Source organism: Bos grunniens, chromosome 21 (assembly GCF_055505025.1).
Source record: "Bos grunniens cultivar Pamir isolate PY7600 chromosome 21, Bosgru_T2T1.0, whole genome shotgun sequence".
NCBI classification, from domain to species: Eukaryota; Metazoa; Chordata; class Mammalia; order Artiodactyla; family Bovidae; genus Bos; species Bos grunniens.
The window spans coordinates 34,576,543-34,596,119 of NC_141185.1; the positions used below are offsets into that span (position 1 = coordinate 34,576,543).

A 19,577-nucleotide genomic window follows, 5' to 3' on the forward strand; every position below is an offset into this window, starting at 1 on the left:
ATCTCTAATGTTGCTACTGACATCTCAATTCATAAATGCCAATCTTTAGTATATAATCTATACATGCCTATTTTTCTTTGTCTATTTAGCTTTTATTGAGAGAGAAGATTCTTAGTTTTTCAACCAAGAGTCTGGAAATAGTATTAAGTGATGAAAGGGACCTAGTGATGATGTGACAGGGAAGGAAGATACTCTGACTTCTAATATGAATACAGCAAATTATGAGAAGGATTGAACATTACAGAAGTACTGAATTTTCTACAATCTCTTTTTACAAATGTACTTGTACCTGCATAAATATATATATATATATATTTTTTTTTTTAATAAAGTTTTCTTAGTTACAACTGTAGACCACACTGAAATTATAGATTTAGGGATTTTGATACCATGTTTATCAAAGATGAAAGCAAATTTTATAAATTTAAGCAAAGAACACAAAAGCTAATCAAGATTTTACAGTGACTGTAATTACTAATTATAATTATAGTTTGTTTTGTCTTAGTAGAAGCTATATATGGGCTTAAAGATTATGGAGACATTGTTTATAAGTTTCTTATTTTTCTATAATAGAGAACACAGTCTAGCATGATTGCCATGAAAACCCATTCTCTTCTTTATTGTAAGTTTAATAGTAGTGCTGACTAAAATGTATATAGCTATAACTTAGATATAGTAATAGCAATAGCGTAATAGCATGCTAATGATTACATAATAATAGCATAACTAGTACTCATTATGTGCCAAGGTTAATTCTAAGTACTTTATACACTGTATGTTAAAATTAAGTATTTATATATTAACTTAAATATTGACATATTTAATCCTATACAGCCCTATGAGGTAGGAACTTCATCTCCATTTTACAATTAAGAAAACTGAGCCTCTTAGAAATTAATAAACAAAATCATATACTAGAGGCAGAGCCAGAATATGAATTCAAGCTTTAGATTCTATGGTTTTAACCACTATGCTGTTCTGCTGCTGATTAAACTAAAGCAAGATTTTTCTCATTGGTATCTAGCTTTTTATGAGAGGACTTCAACAGGATTCTCCCAACCAAATGTCTCTTTTATATGAACCTCATGAAATCCTGGCAGATAATGTATAAAAAGTCTGGAAGAGGGGCAGAGAGGAGGAAAAATGAAGAATAGGCAGATACCTCTGAGTCGGACTTGGAAGGCAGGGTGAAAGAAATGGGGAGTGTAGATAAGCCAGCTAAGTGTCTTAGACAGTGTGACTCTGGGTACTGGCCCCAGCAGTAAGAAAATAATTCTGAACATAACTCCCAGAAGAAGGAATGTGAAAATTGCATAATTATTAATAATCTAGTCTAAAATATTAATTGTTTCCACAACAACATAGATATTAAATCTTTGCTTGGCTATCAGATCATTAGAATGAATATTAAAATATTAAAAATTAATACAACCACATTAATTTTTTTAAACAGGAGATAAGTCACTCTAACGATCTTAAGCATTAGAATGAAAACTGAAGGAAATTAATAAAACTAAGTGACCAATTCTGGGGTGATAATATGATGAATGAATTACTAAGCAAGAGAAGTGAAGAAATCTAATTACAAAAAAGAGACATATACTCCAAAGTGCTGGTCTATATATCCAAATTGCAATTCTGTCCCTCCATCTCTCCCCACATTTCTATTCCTTTCTGCTTTAGAAACAATGCTGGTAAAGAATTTAATTTCTTGGGCAGTACCTCTTGGAGTTAACTTCTCTGAGACTCTCACCAGGGCCTCTAAGACTCATATGTATAAGTTTATTAATTGATATTTTATCATTAAAGAAAGATATATTATTAATTAAACTAAACTGGATGTTACAATGAAGTCCCAGACCTCCCAAATCCTGTGTGGAATTAATAATACATTAACATTTTTAGGTAATAAACACAAATTGGAAAAGTGACTCCATGTCCCAAGACACATATGTGGAATCACTTATGCAACATTAATGAGCATGTAATTTATTCAAGACAAGAATTCTTAGATGTTATTCTGCATCTTTATGTAGTTTGCCATTATGTGATTGACCCAGAGCATGTACACAACATATATTCTAAGGGCTTTAACCTTCAGAATTCAAATTAAATATATGCACTTTGTACACACCTCAAGAAATGTTTGGCAGATTTTAGAAAATATGTTTCAAAGCATGAAATCAACTTTATTAGAAAAGCATATTATGAGTTTCATATTAATAAGCTGTATAAATTTAGCAAAATTTCATCTTATATTTGAGAGAAATATTTTGAGTGTGGATGAATCAAGGATTTATTAATTATTTTTAAATTTCCAATTAAATTTGACAGCATAGTTTAGACATTGTCTATATGACAATTGGAGATTACAAAAAAATGGCATCGTATGACTATTGTCAAAAAGCTTATAAGCTTGTTGGAAAGACCCTATCTAGGGCTATATAGTACAAATACCACAAAAGTATAATGTGATATTTTGTCTAGTGTTAGAATGTATTTTGGTAAAAATGAGAGAGATTTCCATTTGACCAGAATGGAAGTCTTTTTTTTTTTTTTTTTTTTTAATTTTATTTAACTTTACAATATTGTATTGGTTTTGCCATATATCAAAATGAATCTGCCACAGGTATACAGACTGAAGTATTATATAAAAGTCAGTAAGGCTCCTGGGTAGCTCAAATAGTAAAGAGTCTGCCTGCAGTGCAAGAGACCAGGGTTTAATCCCTGGATCAGGAAAATCACCTGGAGAAGGGCATGGCAACCCAATCCCATGTTCTTGCCTGGAGAATTCCAAGGACAGAGGAGCCTGGCGGGCTCCAGTCCATGGGGTCACAAAGTGTTGGATGTGACTGAACAATTACTACTTTACTTTATATCACTTGAAGGCTCCTGAGCAGGGAAGAGTAATACCAATGTGAAAGTAAATTAGGTTGTGGGAAGCTTGAATGAAAAAGTCTCTAGGAAGAGTGCAAAGCCCCAGAGGACCTAAATGAAAATGCTCCTGTGCCCTGAACCAAAGGCAAGGATAAAAGGAGTTTGCCCCAGGGCTTAGGTGTTCACTCAACAATTACTTATCACACTTGTATTGTGTACCAGGCAGAGTAGTAGGCAAAGATTCCTGACCTCCTGGAACTTACTTTCTAACTAGGAGAAACAAAACTATAGTCAGTAAATATAATATTAAGTACATGGCTTGATAATCAAGTAGTTTAGAAGTGATAAGAGATATGGGGGAAAAAATAGAGCTCAATGGGGGGATTGACGATAAAGGGGAGAGAGTGGGTTGTACATTTAAAAGTTAAGTAGGATAGGCTTCGTTAATAAAGTATCAGGTGAGCAAAGACTTGCAGAAATCTGGGGGATGAGTGCTTCAGGCAGAACAGTCAGCACAGTGGCCCTAGGGCAAGGGAAGTACAACTCAGAGGAGAAACAGCAAGAAATTCACTTGGGGAAGTGAGTCTGGGATGGATCCAGCCAGGGGACACTAATAGGAGATAGGATCACCAAAGTAAAGGGGCCAGACCATGTAGGGCCTTGTAGGTAACTCAAACAGTAAAGAATCTGCCTGCAATGCCAGCGACCTGGGTTCGATCCCTGGGTCATGAAGATCCCCTGGAGGAGGGCATGGCAACCCACTCAAGTATTGTGGCCTGGAAAATCCCATGGACAGAGGAGCCTGGTGGGCTGCAGTCCATGGGGCCACAAAGAGTTGGACATGACTGAATGACTTAACACACTAAACAGTTTCAAACAGATTAATGTGTGGTATTACCTTAGATCTTAAAAGAGTTACTCGGACTGCTGTGTTGAGGATAGATGATGAGTGATGTTGGGAAGGTACAGGTTGAAATAAATTATGAGACTTGCAAACATCCATGTGAGTCATGTGGCCTGGCATAGGATCGTCCCAGTGGAAGTGGAGAGAAATAATCAGAATTGTTTCCAAATGTGTGTGTTTGGAAGCATCTGGAGATAATGGGGTGACCAGGTGCTAATACAGTCTCTGGACTTGATGAGACAAGCAGGGGAATGTTTATTGTAAAGTCTATTCTGTAAGAGAAGGCACATAGCCAGTTCAAGGTAGCCTTGAAGACAGGAGGCCAGAGCATACATCCTTTGACCTCATTCTCCTCTGATCCTTCCCTTCTCACTAGATGCCGCTAGAAGGCAGGGGGCACAATCTATCAATGTTATCCATACAGGTCAGCCCCATTGCACCAAAAGGAGTAATGGAGAAAAGAGGGGCTCTTGAAGGGCAAATGAAACGTAAATGGTACCCATATCCTGGAAGCTGAATGAAGACAGTGTATCAAGGGGGATGGAGTGATACGTTGTGCCAAAATCTGCAAGGACCTCAGACAAAATGAGGACAGAGATCTGTTACAGGGTTTAGCAATGTGGAGTTCACTGAAGAACATGAAAAGTGGAGTTCTGATAGAACACTGGGCACAAAAGCTAGATTAGAGTAAATTGAAGAGTGAATGGGAAAAAAATTGAGGGCAGGGTAGGAACAACTCCTTTAGAGCCCAGCAAGAACTTCAGAGCCCTGTGCTTAAATGTTAGAGTATCAGAAAGAGTTTATGTGATGAAGTAAGTTGCTTCTGGATGCAGATGTGGCTGGGATAGAAATGACAGTTACATCATCATCCTTGGCCTCTTTCACCTAATGAACATCTCAAATCAATGTGGGCTGCCAAGTTCATGCCTCCAGAAAAGAAAGCTGGTAAAACACATATTTGCATTGTTATCTTTTTAATACACTTTGCAGTGCTTTATAAATACCTCGAGTAAGATGACATAAAGAACTTGAACTGCTCATTCTTGCCTATTCTTCAATATAAAACTATGAAGCCTATGTACTGGTTTCAGGTAAGTAGTAAAGACTATTGTGATAATACAGGCATAAGGTACTATAAGCCTGGCCAGGGTAGTGGAAGCAGAAATTAAAAAGGTAAGATTTTGGAGATAGAGTAATTAACATAACTTGCTTTTGACCAAATGTCTCCTTAAAAGTCATATGTTGAAATTCTAGCCCTCAGTGGGATGCTGTTAGGAGGTGGGCCTTCAGGAGGTAATTAGGTTTAGCTGAGGTCATGAAGGAAAAATCCTCAAGATGAGATTAGTGTCTTTATGAGAAAAGAGCCCTGAGTTTGTGTTCTCTGTGACACAGAGAACACATAATGAGAGAATGGGCGTGTTAAGAACAGAAAAAAGGCCCTTAGTAGATATTCAATATGCTGGTACCTTCATCTTGGACGATCTGAGCACCAGAACTGTAAGAAATAAGTGCTTGTTATCTAAGTCAGTCTATGAAATGTATTATACCAGCCCGATCTGATTAATACCAAAAGATGGCTAAATGACTGGGTATGGGATTGAAAAATGAGGAGGAACCAATGTTTTTCCTGGTTTTCTTCAACAGTCAGGGAAAATTGTGATTCCACAGACAGAAGCTTACAATTTTTAGTAAGAAAGCATAGGAAGGAGTTAGGAGAGCACTCAGAGAACAGCTGGTTTGAAATAAAGATTCCTTTGTTGAGTGTAGTCTATGACAAGCGCTGTAATACACACACCCGTGAATATCATCTGATGGAAGAGCTTAAACATCATAATGAGAGAGAGGATGTGAACTCGCACCTAGGCATTACATAAATCCCCCTGGTGGGGTGCTTGGGAAGATGAAAATGGGGAGAGAAGCAATGCAGAGAGGCTGGAATCCACACCCTGACGCTTGTGCAATTAGTCTTCAGAAACTAAATCTTTGTCTTTGTGTTTGCTATTCCTTTTTGTTTTTCTACCAGTTCATGGAATTTTGATTCCTGATTTTTGTCTTTTGTATCACTAGTTTTCACTTCCGACTTTTGGTTCTTTAGAAAGTTTTCTTTCTACGGCATCATTTAGGCCAGAGTTAAGGCTATTGAAAGTCATAAGGCAAAGGACAGATCCTTGTGACAATTGCTGTTGAGTGTTCAGAGCAAAAGGCAGATTGAAGGAGTTAAGGGTATGGCAATGAAAGATGCAAATTCAAGATGCAAATAAATAACGAACACTCTTTATTCAAAGAGCATAATCCTCAAAGTAGAAGATCCTTAAAAAAGAACCAAAAAGGGGAAAAGACCTTGATCTAGTAAGCTTTTATTTTTTGATTCATATGATGAAAGATTAGTGTATAAAACAATCAATACTTTTTCTGTATACTAGCAATGAACAGTATGAATTTCAAATTGAGAAAACTATATTATTCATATTCAAATAAAAAAGTATTTAAGAATAAATTTAACAAAAGATGAGCAAGACCTGTGCACTGCAAACTACAAAATATTGCTAAGAGAAATTAAAGAAGATCCATAGAGAGACATTGTAGATTCATAGATTGGAAGACTCAATATTGTTTTGCTTTACATTTTTATTGGAATATAGTTGATTTATGATGTTGTGTTAGTTTCTGCTCTACAGCAAAATGAATCAGTTGTACATATATCCACTCTTTTTAAGTGATTTTCCCATGTAGCTCATTACACAGTATTAAGAAGAGTTCCCTGTAAGTTCTTATTAATAATTCTTATCATAATACGGTAGGTTTTTATTAGTTATCTATTTTATATATAGTAGTGTGTATATGTTAATCCCAATCTCTCAACTTATCCCTACCTTTACTTTTCTCCCCAAGTGACCATAAGGTTATTTTCTACATTTGTGACTCTATTTCTGTTTTGTAAATAGACTTATTTGTAACATTTTATAGATTCCACATATAAGTGATATTATATGATACTTGTTGCTCTCTGTCTGGCTTACTTTACTCAGTATGGCAATCTCTAGGTCCATGTTGCTGCAAATAAGCTTATTTCATTCTTTTTTATGGCTGAGTAATATTCCATTGCATAAATAAATGTGTCACATCTTTTTATCCATAATTCTGTTGATGGATATTTAGATTGCTTACATGTTCTGGATATTGTAAATAGTGCTGAAATGGACATTGGGGTGCATGTATCTTTTCAAATTATGGTTTTCTCTTGGTATATGCACAGGAGTGGATTTGCAGGATCATAATCATTTTCTTTTTAGTTTTTTAAGGAACTTCGATATTGTTCTCCATAGTGGTTATTTACACATTACAGTTTGCATTACCACTAACAGTGTAGGAGGGTTAAGATAGCTGTTCTCCCCAAATTTGTCTATGGATTCAACACAAAAGTCCTGAAACAAAGAAATCCTTAAAAGGAGAAGAACATAGAACTTATACCATCCACTTTCAAAGCTTACTGTAAAGATTCAGTAATCAAAACTGTGCAGTTGGCATAGTAATAGACAAATACATCAGTGAAATAGCATGCAAAATCCAGACATAAACCCTTAAATTATGGTCAGTTGATTTTTGACAAAGATGTCAAGGCAATTCATTGGTGAAAGAATATAGTCTTTTCAACAAACGATGCTAGGACAATTAAATATTCATATGCAAAAAAATAACTTAGACCCTTGCTTCCTATTGTACATAAAAGTCAAATAGACATGTTGTAGACATAAATACAAAAGCTAAAATTATAAAATTTTCAGAGAAAAATGGAGAAAATTCTTTGCGATCTTAGACAAGGCAAAGGTTTCTTAGGTATGATATACAAGGCACATTCCATAAAGAAAAAACTGGAAAACTTCTACTCTTTAAAAGACACCACTAAAAACAAAATGGTGAACTGTAGACTGAGAAAAATAATTGAAAATAATATACTTAATAATCTGAAATATATAGAAGCTCTTACAGCTCATTAATATGAATACAGACAACCCAATTTAAAAAGTGGCAAAATAGTTCACCAGAGAAGATATACAGAGGCTAACAAGCCCTTGGGAAGTGCTCAGCACTGTTAGCCGTGTGGTCGTTGTGTTGTTCAGTCACTGAGTTGTGTCCAAATCTTTGCGACCCCATGGACTGCAGCGTACCAGGCTCCTCTCTCCTCGCCTATCTCCTGGAGTCGCTCAAATTCATCTCCATTGAGTTAGTGATGCTATCTAACAATCTCATCCTCTGTTGCCCCTTCTCCTTTTGCCTTCAGTCTTTCCCAGCATCGGGGTTTTTTTTCAATGAGTCAGCTCTTCACCTCAGATGGCCAAAATATTTGAGCTTTGGCATCAATCCTTCCAGTGAATATTCAGGGCTGATTTTCTTTAGGAATGACTAATTTGCTCTCCTAACAAACCAAGGAACTCTCAAGAGTCTTCTCCAATACCACAGTTCAAAAGCATAGATTGTTCAGAGTTCAGCCTTCTTCGTGGTTCAACTCTCACATCTATACATATACCGGAAAAACTGTAGCTTTGACTATATGGACATTTGTCATCAAAGTGATGTCTCTGCTTTTTAATGTGCTGTCTAGGTTTTTCATAGCTTTTTTTTTTCCCCAAGAAGCAAGCATGTTCTAATTTCATGGCAACTGAAGTGACTTAGCAGCAGCAGCAGCAGCAGCAGTCACCATCCACCATGATTTTGGAGCCCAAGACAATAAAATCTGTCACCGCTTACACTTTTTCCCCCTTTTATTTACCATGAAGTGATGAGACAAGATGCCATGATCTTATGTTTTTGAATGTTGTGTTTCAAGCTAGCTTTCACACTCTTCTCTTTCACCCTCATCAAGAGACTCTGTAGTTCCTCATCACTTCCTGCCATTAGAGTGATATCATCTGCATGTCTGAGATTATTGTTATTTCTCCTGGCAATCTCAATTCCAGCTTGTGATTCATTCAGCTCAGTATTTCACATGATGTGCTCTGCCTAGAAGTTAAATAAGCAGGGTGACAATACACAGCCTTGTCGTACTCCTTTCCCAATTTTGAGCCAGTCAGTTGTTCATCGTCTGGTCCTAACTGTTGTTTCTTGACTGGTGTACAGGTTTCTCAGGAGACAGGTAAGGTGGCCTGGTTCCATCTCTAAGAATTTTCTACAGTTGATTGTGATCCACACAAAAGTCAGTGAAGCAGAAATAGATGTTTTTACTGGAATTCCCTTGCTTTCTCCATGATCCAGTGAATGTTGGCAATTTGATCCCTGGTTCTTTTGCCTTTTTTAAACCCAGCTTAAAAAAGGGAGCTCTTGGTTCACATATTGCTAAAGCCTAGCTTGAAGGATTTTGAACATTAGCTTGCTAGCATGGGAAATGAGCACAATTTTATGGTAGTTTGAACATTCTTTGGCATCCCCCTTCTTTGGGATTGAAATGAAAACTGACCTTTTCCAGTCCTGTGGCCACTGTTGAGTTTTCCAAATTTGTGGACATATTGAGTGTAGCACTTTAACACATCATATTTTAGGATTTCCAGCTCAGTTGGAATTCCATCACCTCCACTAGGTTTGTTTGTACTAATGTTTCCTATGGCTTACCTAACTTCCACTCCAGGATATCTGGCTTCTAGGAGAGTGACCACACCATCGTGGTTATCTGGGTCATTAAGACCTTTATGGTATTGTTCTTCTGTGTATTCTTGCCACTTCTTCTGAATCTCTTCTCCTTCTGTTAGGTCCTTGCAGCTTCTGTCCTTTATTGTTCTTGAAATGTCCTTTATACTTGCTTGAAATGTTCCCTTGATATCTCAAATTTTCTTGAGGAGATCTCTAGTCTTTCCCATTCTATTGTTTTCCTTTATTTCTTTGTATTGTTCATTTAAGAAGGCCTTCTTATCTCTCCTTGCTGTTCTCTGAAACCTGCATTCAGTTGAATGTATCTTTCCCTTTCTCCTTTGCCTTTCACTTCTCTTCTTTCCTCAGCTATTTTTAAGGGCTCCTCAGACAACTACTTTGCCTTCTTGCATTTCTTTTTCTTTTCTTCTTTTTTTTCTTTTTACATTTCTTTTTCTTTGGGATGTTTTTGGTCACTGCCTCCTGTACAGTGTTACTAACCTCTGTCCATAGTTCTTCAGGCATTCTGTCTACCAGATCTAATCCCTTGAATCTGTTTGTCATCTTCACTGAATAATCACAAGGGATTTGATTTAGGTCATGCCTGAATGGTCTCATGGTTTTCCCTTCCTTTTTAATTTAAGCCTGAATTTTGCAATAAGGAGCTTATGATCTGAGCCACAGTAGCTCCAGGTCTTGTTTATACTGACTGTATAGAGCTTATCTATCTTTGGCTTCAAAGAATATAAGCAGTCTTTTTTTGGTATTGACCTTATGGTGATATCCAAGTGTAGAGTTGTCTCTTGGCTTGTTGGAAAAGGGTGTTTGCTATCACCACCATGTTCTTTTGACAGAACTCTGTTAGCCTTGGCCCTGATTCGTTTTGTACTCCCAGGCCAAACTTGCCTGTTATTCCAGGTGTTTCTTGACTTCCTACTTTTGCATTCCAACCCCCTATGATGAAAAGGACATCTTTTTTTTTTTTTTTGGTGTCAGTTCTAGAAAGCGTTTTAGGTAGGTCTTCATAGAACTGATCAACTTCAACATCTTCAACATCAGTGGATGGGAAATAGACTCCAATTACTGTGATATTGGATGGTTTGCCTTGGAAATGAACTGAGACCATTCTGTCATTTTTGAGATTGTTCCCAAGTACTGCATTTCAGACTCTTGTTGATTATGAGGGTTACTCCATTTCTTCTAAGAGATTCTTGCCCACAGATTTAAATATATGTTCACCTCAATTAAATTCTCCCATTCCTGTTCATTTATGTTCACTGATTCCTAAAATGTTGATGTTCAGTCTTCCATCTCTTGCTTGATCACATCCAATTTACCTTGATTTATTGACCTAACATTCCAGGTTCCTATGCAATATTTTTCTTTACAGCATCAGACTTTACTTCCATCACCAGTCACATCCACAACCAGGTATAGTTTTTGCTTTGGCTCTGTCTCTTCATTGTTTCTGGAGCTGTTTCTCCACTCTTCTCCAGTAGCATATTGGGCACCGACCGACATGGGGAGTTCATCTTTCAGTGTCATATCAGTATTGTTCTTTATAGCATGGGACTTTACTTTCACCACCAGACACATCCACAGCTGAATGTCATTTCCATTTGGCACAACAACTTCATTTTTTGTAGAGCTGTTAGTAATTGCCCTTTCCCTGCTCTTCCCCAGTAACATATTGGACACCTTCTGACCTGAGGCACTTATCTTCCAGTACCGTATCTTTTTCCCTTTTCATACTGTTTATGGTGTTCTCTAGGCAAGAAAGCTGGAGTGAATTGCCATTTCCTTCTCCAGTGCACCACGTTTTATCAGAACTCTTCACTATGACTGGTCTATCTTGAGTGGCCCTGCACAGCATGGCTCATAGCTTCAAGTTACATAAGCCCCTTTGCCCCAGCAAAGCTGTGATCCATGAAGAGGTATTAGCTATGAGGAAGATCCAAATAAATATTTCAGTGTGATATGGCTACACAGCCATTAGAAGAGCTATAATCAAGAAATTGGACAATACCAGGAGTTATTAAGGAACTTGGGGAACCTGGAACTGTCGCATGTTGAAATGAGAATGTAAAATGGTATTGACATTTTAGAAGACTGTTTGGTAGTTTCTTAATAAACACAAACTTACCACATGACCCATAAGTTCCTTTCCTCTCAATTCCACTATCTACCCAAAGTGAAAACTTTTGTCCATTCAAAGACCTGAATGTAAATATCCATAACTGTGTTCTTCATAATAGCCCACAAGTACAAACACGAAGTGCCCGTCAGCTTGTGAATTCATAAACAGTGTGTATGTTCATATGATGCAATATTATGTAGGAATAAAAAGAAATGACTTGCTGATACATGCTACAACAGAGATGGACCTCAAATCATTGCACTAAGTGAAAGAAGCCAGACACATATTGTTCCCGTGAAATTTCTAGAAAATGTTGTTCATGTGAAATTTCTAGATAAGGCCAAACTATAAAGAAAGAACAGTAATTGCCTGGGCTTAAGGGTGACTGCGAAGAATGTCTGTAAATTGGCCCAAAGGACAGTTATGGTTTGATGAAAACATTCAAAAACAAGGTTGCAGTGTTGACAGCAGAACTGTTTACATTTACTAAAAAATTATTAAATTGTGCACTTACAGTTCTTGAATATTGGTAGTATGCAAATTACATCTCAATAAATTTGTTTAAAATTCAAGTAGATTTTCAACAAAGGGCAATGCATCAGTATTCACATGCATGGTCAGAGTATTTGAAATACAACTTTAATTCACCCCAGAGATATGGTACCTAAGGAGATTTTGCTTTGCAGTGCCTTGTTAAAAATAATTTTATTACTCCCTTCTTTACAAAGAGAGTTGAAAAACCTACATCAATAACTAGAAGACGTGGTATTTTTTTATATTTTGACAAATAAGTGTGTGATTGAATATTTAAAATAGCTCATTAAAGCTAGTTAATCAAGTATTTTTTACATGACATCACCATCTGTGATGTTAAAAATGAATTACTTTTTTTTAAAATGAAGTAACCAGTTGATTGAGTCAAATACACAAAGCCTTAATATTTTCCCAGAAAATTCCTTTCTTTATGCTATCTTAGTATTTTAAGATAATGATAAATGCAAATAAAATATGGTACTAAAATTTCTTCCATAATACCAGAAGAGCATTTTATTTGTTTCAATTTTAGTTGTAGTACAATACCCACAACATAAAATTTGCGCTCTTAGCATTTTTCAGATCAGATCAGTCGCTCAGTCGTGTCCGACTCTTTGCGACCCCATGAATCACAGCATGCCAGGCCTCCCTGTCCATCACCAACTCCCGGAGTTCACTCAGACTCACGTCCATCGAGTCAGTGATGCCATCCAGCCATCTCATCCTCTGTCGTCCCCTTCTCCTCTTGCCCCCAATCCCTCCCACCATCAGAGTCTTTTCCAATGAGTCAACTCTTCGCATGAAGTGGCCAAAGTACTGGAGTTTCAGCTTTAGCATCATTCCTTCCAAAGAAATCCCAGGGCTGATCTCCTTCAGAATGGACTGGTTGGATCTCCTTGCGGTCCAAGGGACTCTCAAGAGTCTTCTCCAACACCACAGTTAAAAAGCATCAATTCTTCGGTGCTCAGCCTTCTTCACAGTCCAACTCTCACACCCATACATGATCGTTGGAAAAAACCATAGCCTTGACTAGACGAACCTTTGTTGGCAAAGTAATGTCTCTGCTTTTGAGTATGCTATCTAGGTTGGTCATAACTTTCCTTCCAAGGAGCAAGCATCTTTTAATTTCATGGCTGCAGTCACCATCTGTAGTGATTTTGGAACTCAAAAAAATAAAGTCTGACACTGTTTCCACTGTTTGTCCATCTATTTCCCATGAAGTGATGGGACCAGATGCCATGATCTTCATTTTCTGAATGTTGAGCTTTAAGCCAACTTTTTCACTCTCCACTTTCACTTTCATCAAGAGGCTTTTGAGTTCCTCTTCACTTTCTGCCATAAAGGGTGGTGTCATCTGCATATCTGAGGTTATTGATATTTCTCCCGGCAATCTTGATTCCAGCTTGTGTTTCTTCCAGTCCAGCGTTTCTCATGATGTACTCTGCATATAAGTTAAATAAACAGGGTGACAATATACAGCCTTGACGTACTCCTTTTCCTATTTGGAACCAGTCTGTTGTTCCATGTCCAGTTCTAACTGTTGCTTCTTACCTGCATACAAATTTCTCAAGAGGCAGATCAGGTGGTCTGGTATTCCCAAGGGTATACCAATATCTCTTCAAGTCTTTGCTTTCAATTCTTTTGGGTATATACCCAGAAGTGGAATTACTGAATCATATGGTAGTTCTATTCTTAATTATTTAATTATTTTCCATAGTGGCTACAGCATTCCATAGTCCCATCATCAGTGCACAAGAATTCCAATTTGCCTATATTCTCACTAATACTTGTCACTTTCTCCTTCATTTATTAAAATAGTAACCACCCTTAATGTGTATTAGGTACCTTAGAACACAGCATTCCTGACCCATTTCAGTATTACTGTACCTGACTGATAGTAAACTATTGCTGATCAAACTTTATGAACTTAACCTAATGGAATATAACTAAAAGGTTCAGTTGTCACATTCAGAGTCGTGTGTTAGGTCCTTGCAGAATCCTTGCAGGATATGCTCTGCACCAATTTGGAAACAGTATATTGGAGCAATACTTCACCTAGAAAAAACTTGAACTCTAAATGGGATCAGCCTGAAAGACTTTTTGAAACCAAAGTAAAATAAAATCCAAAATGGATTCAATGTTTTAACCATGGACTATTTCTAATCCCATAAATAAACAAAGCAGATCAAGTCAGAACCAGATCCACAAAACTCATAAAATCTTTCTTTAAAAAGTGAGGTATTTGATACATTTTTTTTGAAATAAATAAGAATTACGTAATATTTCATTCAGGTCAAGTATCTGAATGATAGTGATGTTGGCGCTCCGAATTCCGGCTGCAAAACTTCCTATGTCCCATCCTGTTCAAGCTTAGATATTAACACGTGAATTAGTGTATTTCTGTTTTTTGATTATTATGGTACATTTTCATGGAACATCAGGGATTCTTGGTCAACATTCATCTTCTTTGTCAGCTAGTTTCCCCATATCGTTTCAGTTGATCTTTGTCTCCTTCAGCAATATCTTCTCACGTAGATTTAATTTTGAGAGTTCTGTTCTCTGTTTCTGGGTGTTACGTTTTTTTTCAATTTCCACCTTTTTTTGTTTTTTTCTTGCCAAAATAGAGGTACTTATTTTGGGGTGTCAGGCAACAGATTCATACAAATGCATGTTGCTGACAATTGTCCTACCAACTTACAGTCTAACAAAAACTTAGCAGTAAGACTGATCCTGATGCCTGATTAACAGGTCTCTCCCTGGTGCACAAGGCAACCATCAGCAGCAGACCCACTTCTCCCAGGAGAGTATAAACATGACAGTAAACAGTCTACATCAAAGGCATTTCAGTTCCGCAACAAGCCTTTCTGCTCCGGGTAAGTGATATACACCCAAACAAAACATTAATCAGAAGACCCATTTCATGTCCCTTGGGGAATCAAAGCTATAGCAGGCTATATCCTGCTCTCTAACTGTGATTTTGAACATTAAAAGAGTTCCTTTAAGGAAATGTAAAGGCTGAGAAAAGCAACACAAATTGAATAGGGATTTCATGATAATATGAAGTCTCGCTGTGAGTAAACATGAGAACATTGTAAAAATTTAGCTTTTTTAATTAGGCCCATCAACTCAGACTATGTTTGAGGCCATGTCTGACAGGTCTCAGCTGACAAAGAGTTGAGGATAGTAGAGAATATGGCATTGACGTTGTTCCCAATAAGGGCCCTTTGGCCTGTTTGGGTGAAGTAGTTTGTTTATTCATTTGTTATTTCCTGCTATAATATAGAATTAAAAAAAAAAAAGAATCAGCAGTAAAGTGTGAAAGTAAGACATGCAGAAGTAGCATTTGCTTTCCAGGCATGTGGAGAGGGCCAATGTGGAATTTTCCAGCTCTCCACTCATGTCTGGAAATGTGGGTTTTGAGTGTGTTGATGGAGGCCACCTAAAATTAATGGTGCCTAATCTTTGGTCTGTCATCCTAATTTGTACTCTAGTGAAAAACAATGGCTTCAGTCCATCTGGTATCCTACCCTTTATTCTTCTCTTCCACTATTATCTCTCAATCTGTAAATGTTAATATGCAAGATAGGTCCCAAGAAGGGTAGAGGCTGTGAAGATTGTGGCAAGTTGTAATGATTTGGCCATGTGCTTTCCTGACTGTCATATAAAAGGTGAAAACAAGAGGGTAGCTTTTGGAGTAGCTAGGCTTTTCCTTGACAGAATTAGAGGAGAACAGTTCCTGCTGAGGTTTTGACAACCCAGGAAGAAGTTAAAGCCTTAAATGCAAGCTCATTTGCCTGCTTTGCTTATGACAAGATGGTACTCTTATCATAAGTGTTAAAATGTTCATATTTGTGCTAAACTAGCACATAGGAGGTAGGTTCTTTTTTTAAAGAGAGATGCTGAAGTTTCAATACTTTGGCCACCTGATGTGAAGAACTCACTCATTGGAAAAGCCCCTGATGCTGGGAAAGATTGAAGACAGGAAGAGAAGGGGATGACAGAGGATGAGGTGGTTGGATGGCATCACCAACTGGATGGACACGAGTTTGAGCAAGCTCCAGGAGTTGGTGATGGACAGGGAAGCCTGATGTGCTGCAGTCCATGGGGTCGCAAAGAGTCGGACATGACTGAGCGACTGAAGTGAACTGAAATATTTCCTCACCGTCTTTATAATTTGAAAGTGAATGAACATACTTTAAATCTGAAAATAGATGAAGTCTGAGGTTGACTAACTATGGTTGTTCATTGTTCCCTCACTGAGTCGTGTCCAGTTCTTTGTGACCCCATGAACTGCAGCAGGCTAGGCTTACTGTCCTTCATGATCTCCTAGAACTTGCTCAAACTCATGTCCATTGAGTCAATGATGCCATCCAACCATCTCATCCTCTGTCGCCCCCTTCTCTTCCTGCCCTCAATCTTTCCGAGTATAACGATCTTTTTCAATGAGTCAGCTCTTTGCATCAGGTGGCCAGAGTATTCGAGCTTCAGCATCAGTACTTCCAATGAATATTCAAGGTTGATTTCCTTTAGGATTGACTGGTTTGATCTCCTTGCTGTCCAAGGGACTCTCAGGAGTGTTCTCCAGCACCATAATTTGAAAGCTTCTGTTCTTTGACTCTCAGCCTTCTTTATTGTCCAACTCTCATATCCATCTATGACTACTGGAAAAACCATAGCTATGACTATATGGACTTTTGTCAGCAAAGTGATGTCTCTGCTTTTTAATACACAGTCTAGATTTGTCATAGCTTTACTTCCAAGGAACAAGCGTCTTTTAATTTCATGGCTACAGTCATGGTCCACAGTAATTTTGGAGCCCAAGAAAATGAAATCTGCCACTGTTTCTACTTTTTCCCCATCTATTTGCCATGAAGTGATGGGACTGGATGCCATGATCTTAGTTTTCTGAATGTCGAGTTTTCAGCCACCTTTTTCACTCTCCTCTTTCACTCTCACCAAGAGGCTCTTTAGTTCCTCTTTGCTTTCTATCATTACAGTGAGGTTGTTGATATTTCTCCTGACAATCTTGATTCCAGCTTGAGATTCATCCAGCCTGGCATTTCACATGATATACTCTGCATAGATATGGAAGCAATAAATTATTTTTAGAAATCATGCATTCATAGAAACATAATGACAGGTGTCCTATAAAGACCATGAAGTATCTCTTACAAAGTTAATGAATGTCTTTTCTTAAAAACCAAAATCAAAACAGAAATCTTTCTGGGGAAGTGAATCTTATTCCTAGTAATTATATAATCTTCCTTTTGAGCTATTAATATTTTCATAAAGAAGTTACTCTTTTCATCTCATAGTAGCGTCTTTTACTTAGGACATTCTTGAACACCCTAGAGCCCTTCTCTTCCAACCAAACAAGTAATCAAGAAACATTTGTGTCTTTGTTTGTCTATTTTGTTGTGGTGAGGAGGAATTTCATGGAAATGGAAGAAAAAAATGATCTCTTCAATTTTTCCTTACCAAGGAAACAGACAGGCCCAGACTTAGTGAACAACTTTCATGCTATGAGTTCTATAAATATTAAATATATTATAAAAATCTGCATATATGCATTAACATCTTCATTGCATTCTTAATAGTGAACCGTTGTACCATATTTTTCTTAACTTATTTTTTTTAATCTTTAATGTAGAAGGAGATTGATTACTGAAGTCTATGGTATGACATTTTTCTTTTATTAATAGTGCAAATTTCAAAAAATGCACATTTTATTAATTTATTTTTTTACTAGCTTTTTGCAGAAAGCAATGATTCTGTTATATTCAGAGCTAGTCAGATACTCATTGTAATATATTGGTCAAGTTTATGTTTCATACCAAACATTTTTGGTGACAATGTTTAAATAACTCAAAACAGAAACAGGAGAAGATATAAAGAGTTTGTTAATAAGATTTTAAAGAAACATAGGGTGATTTGCATCTCTTAATCTTGAAAGTAAATATCTAAGGAAGATTTAATGTCATTACACTGTTCTAAAACAAATGAAAAAATGTGTCCAGTCTATGAAATACAATTGAGCTAAATAAATTTTTTCACTGAGTCAGGTTAATACAAATGATTAATCTAGCAACTATACACAGATAGTCTTAAAATGGCTCAGAGGACAATGAAATGACGAAGATTACTATTTACACTGAAAACAGAAGAGGGACACTGAGTTTACTGTAGTAGTATGGAAAATTGCCCAGGATAAATTATTTAAGATTTCACTTTGTTTGTAGAAAAAAAGGAGAGTATATGTAAGGGAAAAAAAGAATGTCTCATTTTTGTTAAAATCCTTGATTAAAAAATCAGATAATAGTTATTTATATTATTAACTCTTCTTATTGTTATAGAGATAAAAATATCCATTATAGTATTTGACATGGTATATTGATATGTCCACAGGTCTAGGAAATGCTTGGTTTTGATAGACAGCAGTCCATATACTCCCTGAGGGGAAAGCAGGAAAAAAAAAGCTATAAATAAAATGTGGTATCCAGTGTTCCTAGCTCTTAGGAAATGGTGTACATTCACCTTCCCTCTAATATTATCTAATATGTTTCTTTACATCTTATAGGAGAAGACAGAGAGTAAGAGTTGGAGGAATTAATTTTCTTTAAGATAAAATCCAAAGAATATCTACCTAACCATTTTAATATTTTAATACATTTACTGAGCAACTCAAGTTTCTTTACATTGCCTCTTCTAAGCCACATAAGAAGAAATAATAGGATAGGATGAACAATCTTGAATTCAGTAGTATTGGAGATAAATTATAAAATATATTGGTCTTGGCATATGCCTATAGTATTGATAGGAGTATATATTAATATAATTTTTCACTGGGGAAATATGAAAATATACTCTCTAAAAAGGTCACATTCTTGAAATAGTTATTTTACTGGAAAAAATAATTTCTAAAGATATATAAGTCAGCACTATAGCTGACAACATTTTTTAGTAGGCAAACAAAAAACAAAGTGTCCCAAATATTCGGCAATGGTGAAATGGCTTTTTAAATTATGGTGTTTCTATCTGATAATGTTATACATAACTTAAAATTATTTTTCAAAAAAGATGAGATATGTTGAATAATATTTATAGAGTGATAGAAGTTGAAACACCAGACACAAAATTAAACAATAGGGTATAATTATAAATTTATAAAAATATAGTTAGAAGTAGCTAAATCTGTAGGGTGGGATTTGGGCTTTTGTTTCTTCTTAATATGTTTCTAGAGTTTGGCAATGAATATGTATTAGTTTCTGGTCAGAAAAAACACTTATTTAAAAATATTTCCTCCGTCAAGTGGCATAATAAGCAAGTAATCTCACTTGTTGGCCCAGTGGTAAAGAATACACCTAGAGACACAAGAGAGAAGCGAGTTCGTCCTCTGGGTTGGGAAGATCCCCTAGAGTAGGAAATGGCAACCCACGCTAGTATTCTTGCCTGGAAAATTCCATGGACAGAGGAGCCTAGAGGGCTACAGTCCATGGGGCCGGA

At 36.6% G+C, this 19,577-nt stretch overlaps 1 protein-coding gene across 18 annotated transcripts in view; it reads left to right on the plus strand.

Moving 5' to 3' along the window:
• The window catches only part of LOC147349347 (uncharacterized), a 690,773-nt gene that overhangs the window by 594,857 nt on the left and 76,339 nt on the right, over positions 1–19,577 (plus strand). For 13 of the 18 annotated variants that reach the window (XR_015150389.1, XR_015150388.1, XR_015150386.1 and 10 more), the window contains one exon: positions 14,823–14,947. The exons of the other annotated variants lie outside the window; for them this stretch is intronic. Coding sequence is in view for 1 of the 13 variants with exons in the window: in XM_086365239.1 (XP_086221365.1) it covers positions 14,823–14,947 (125 nt within the window). In the remaining 12 variants the exon portion in view is untranslated. The remainder of the gene's footprint in view (positions 1–14,822; positions 14,948–19,577) is intronic. 18 annotated transcript variants of the gene reach the window in all.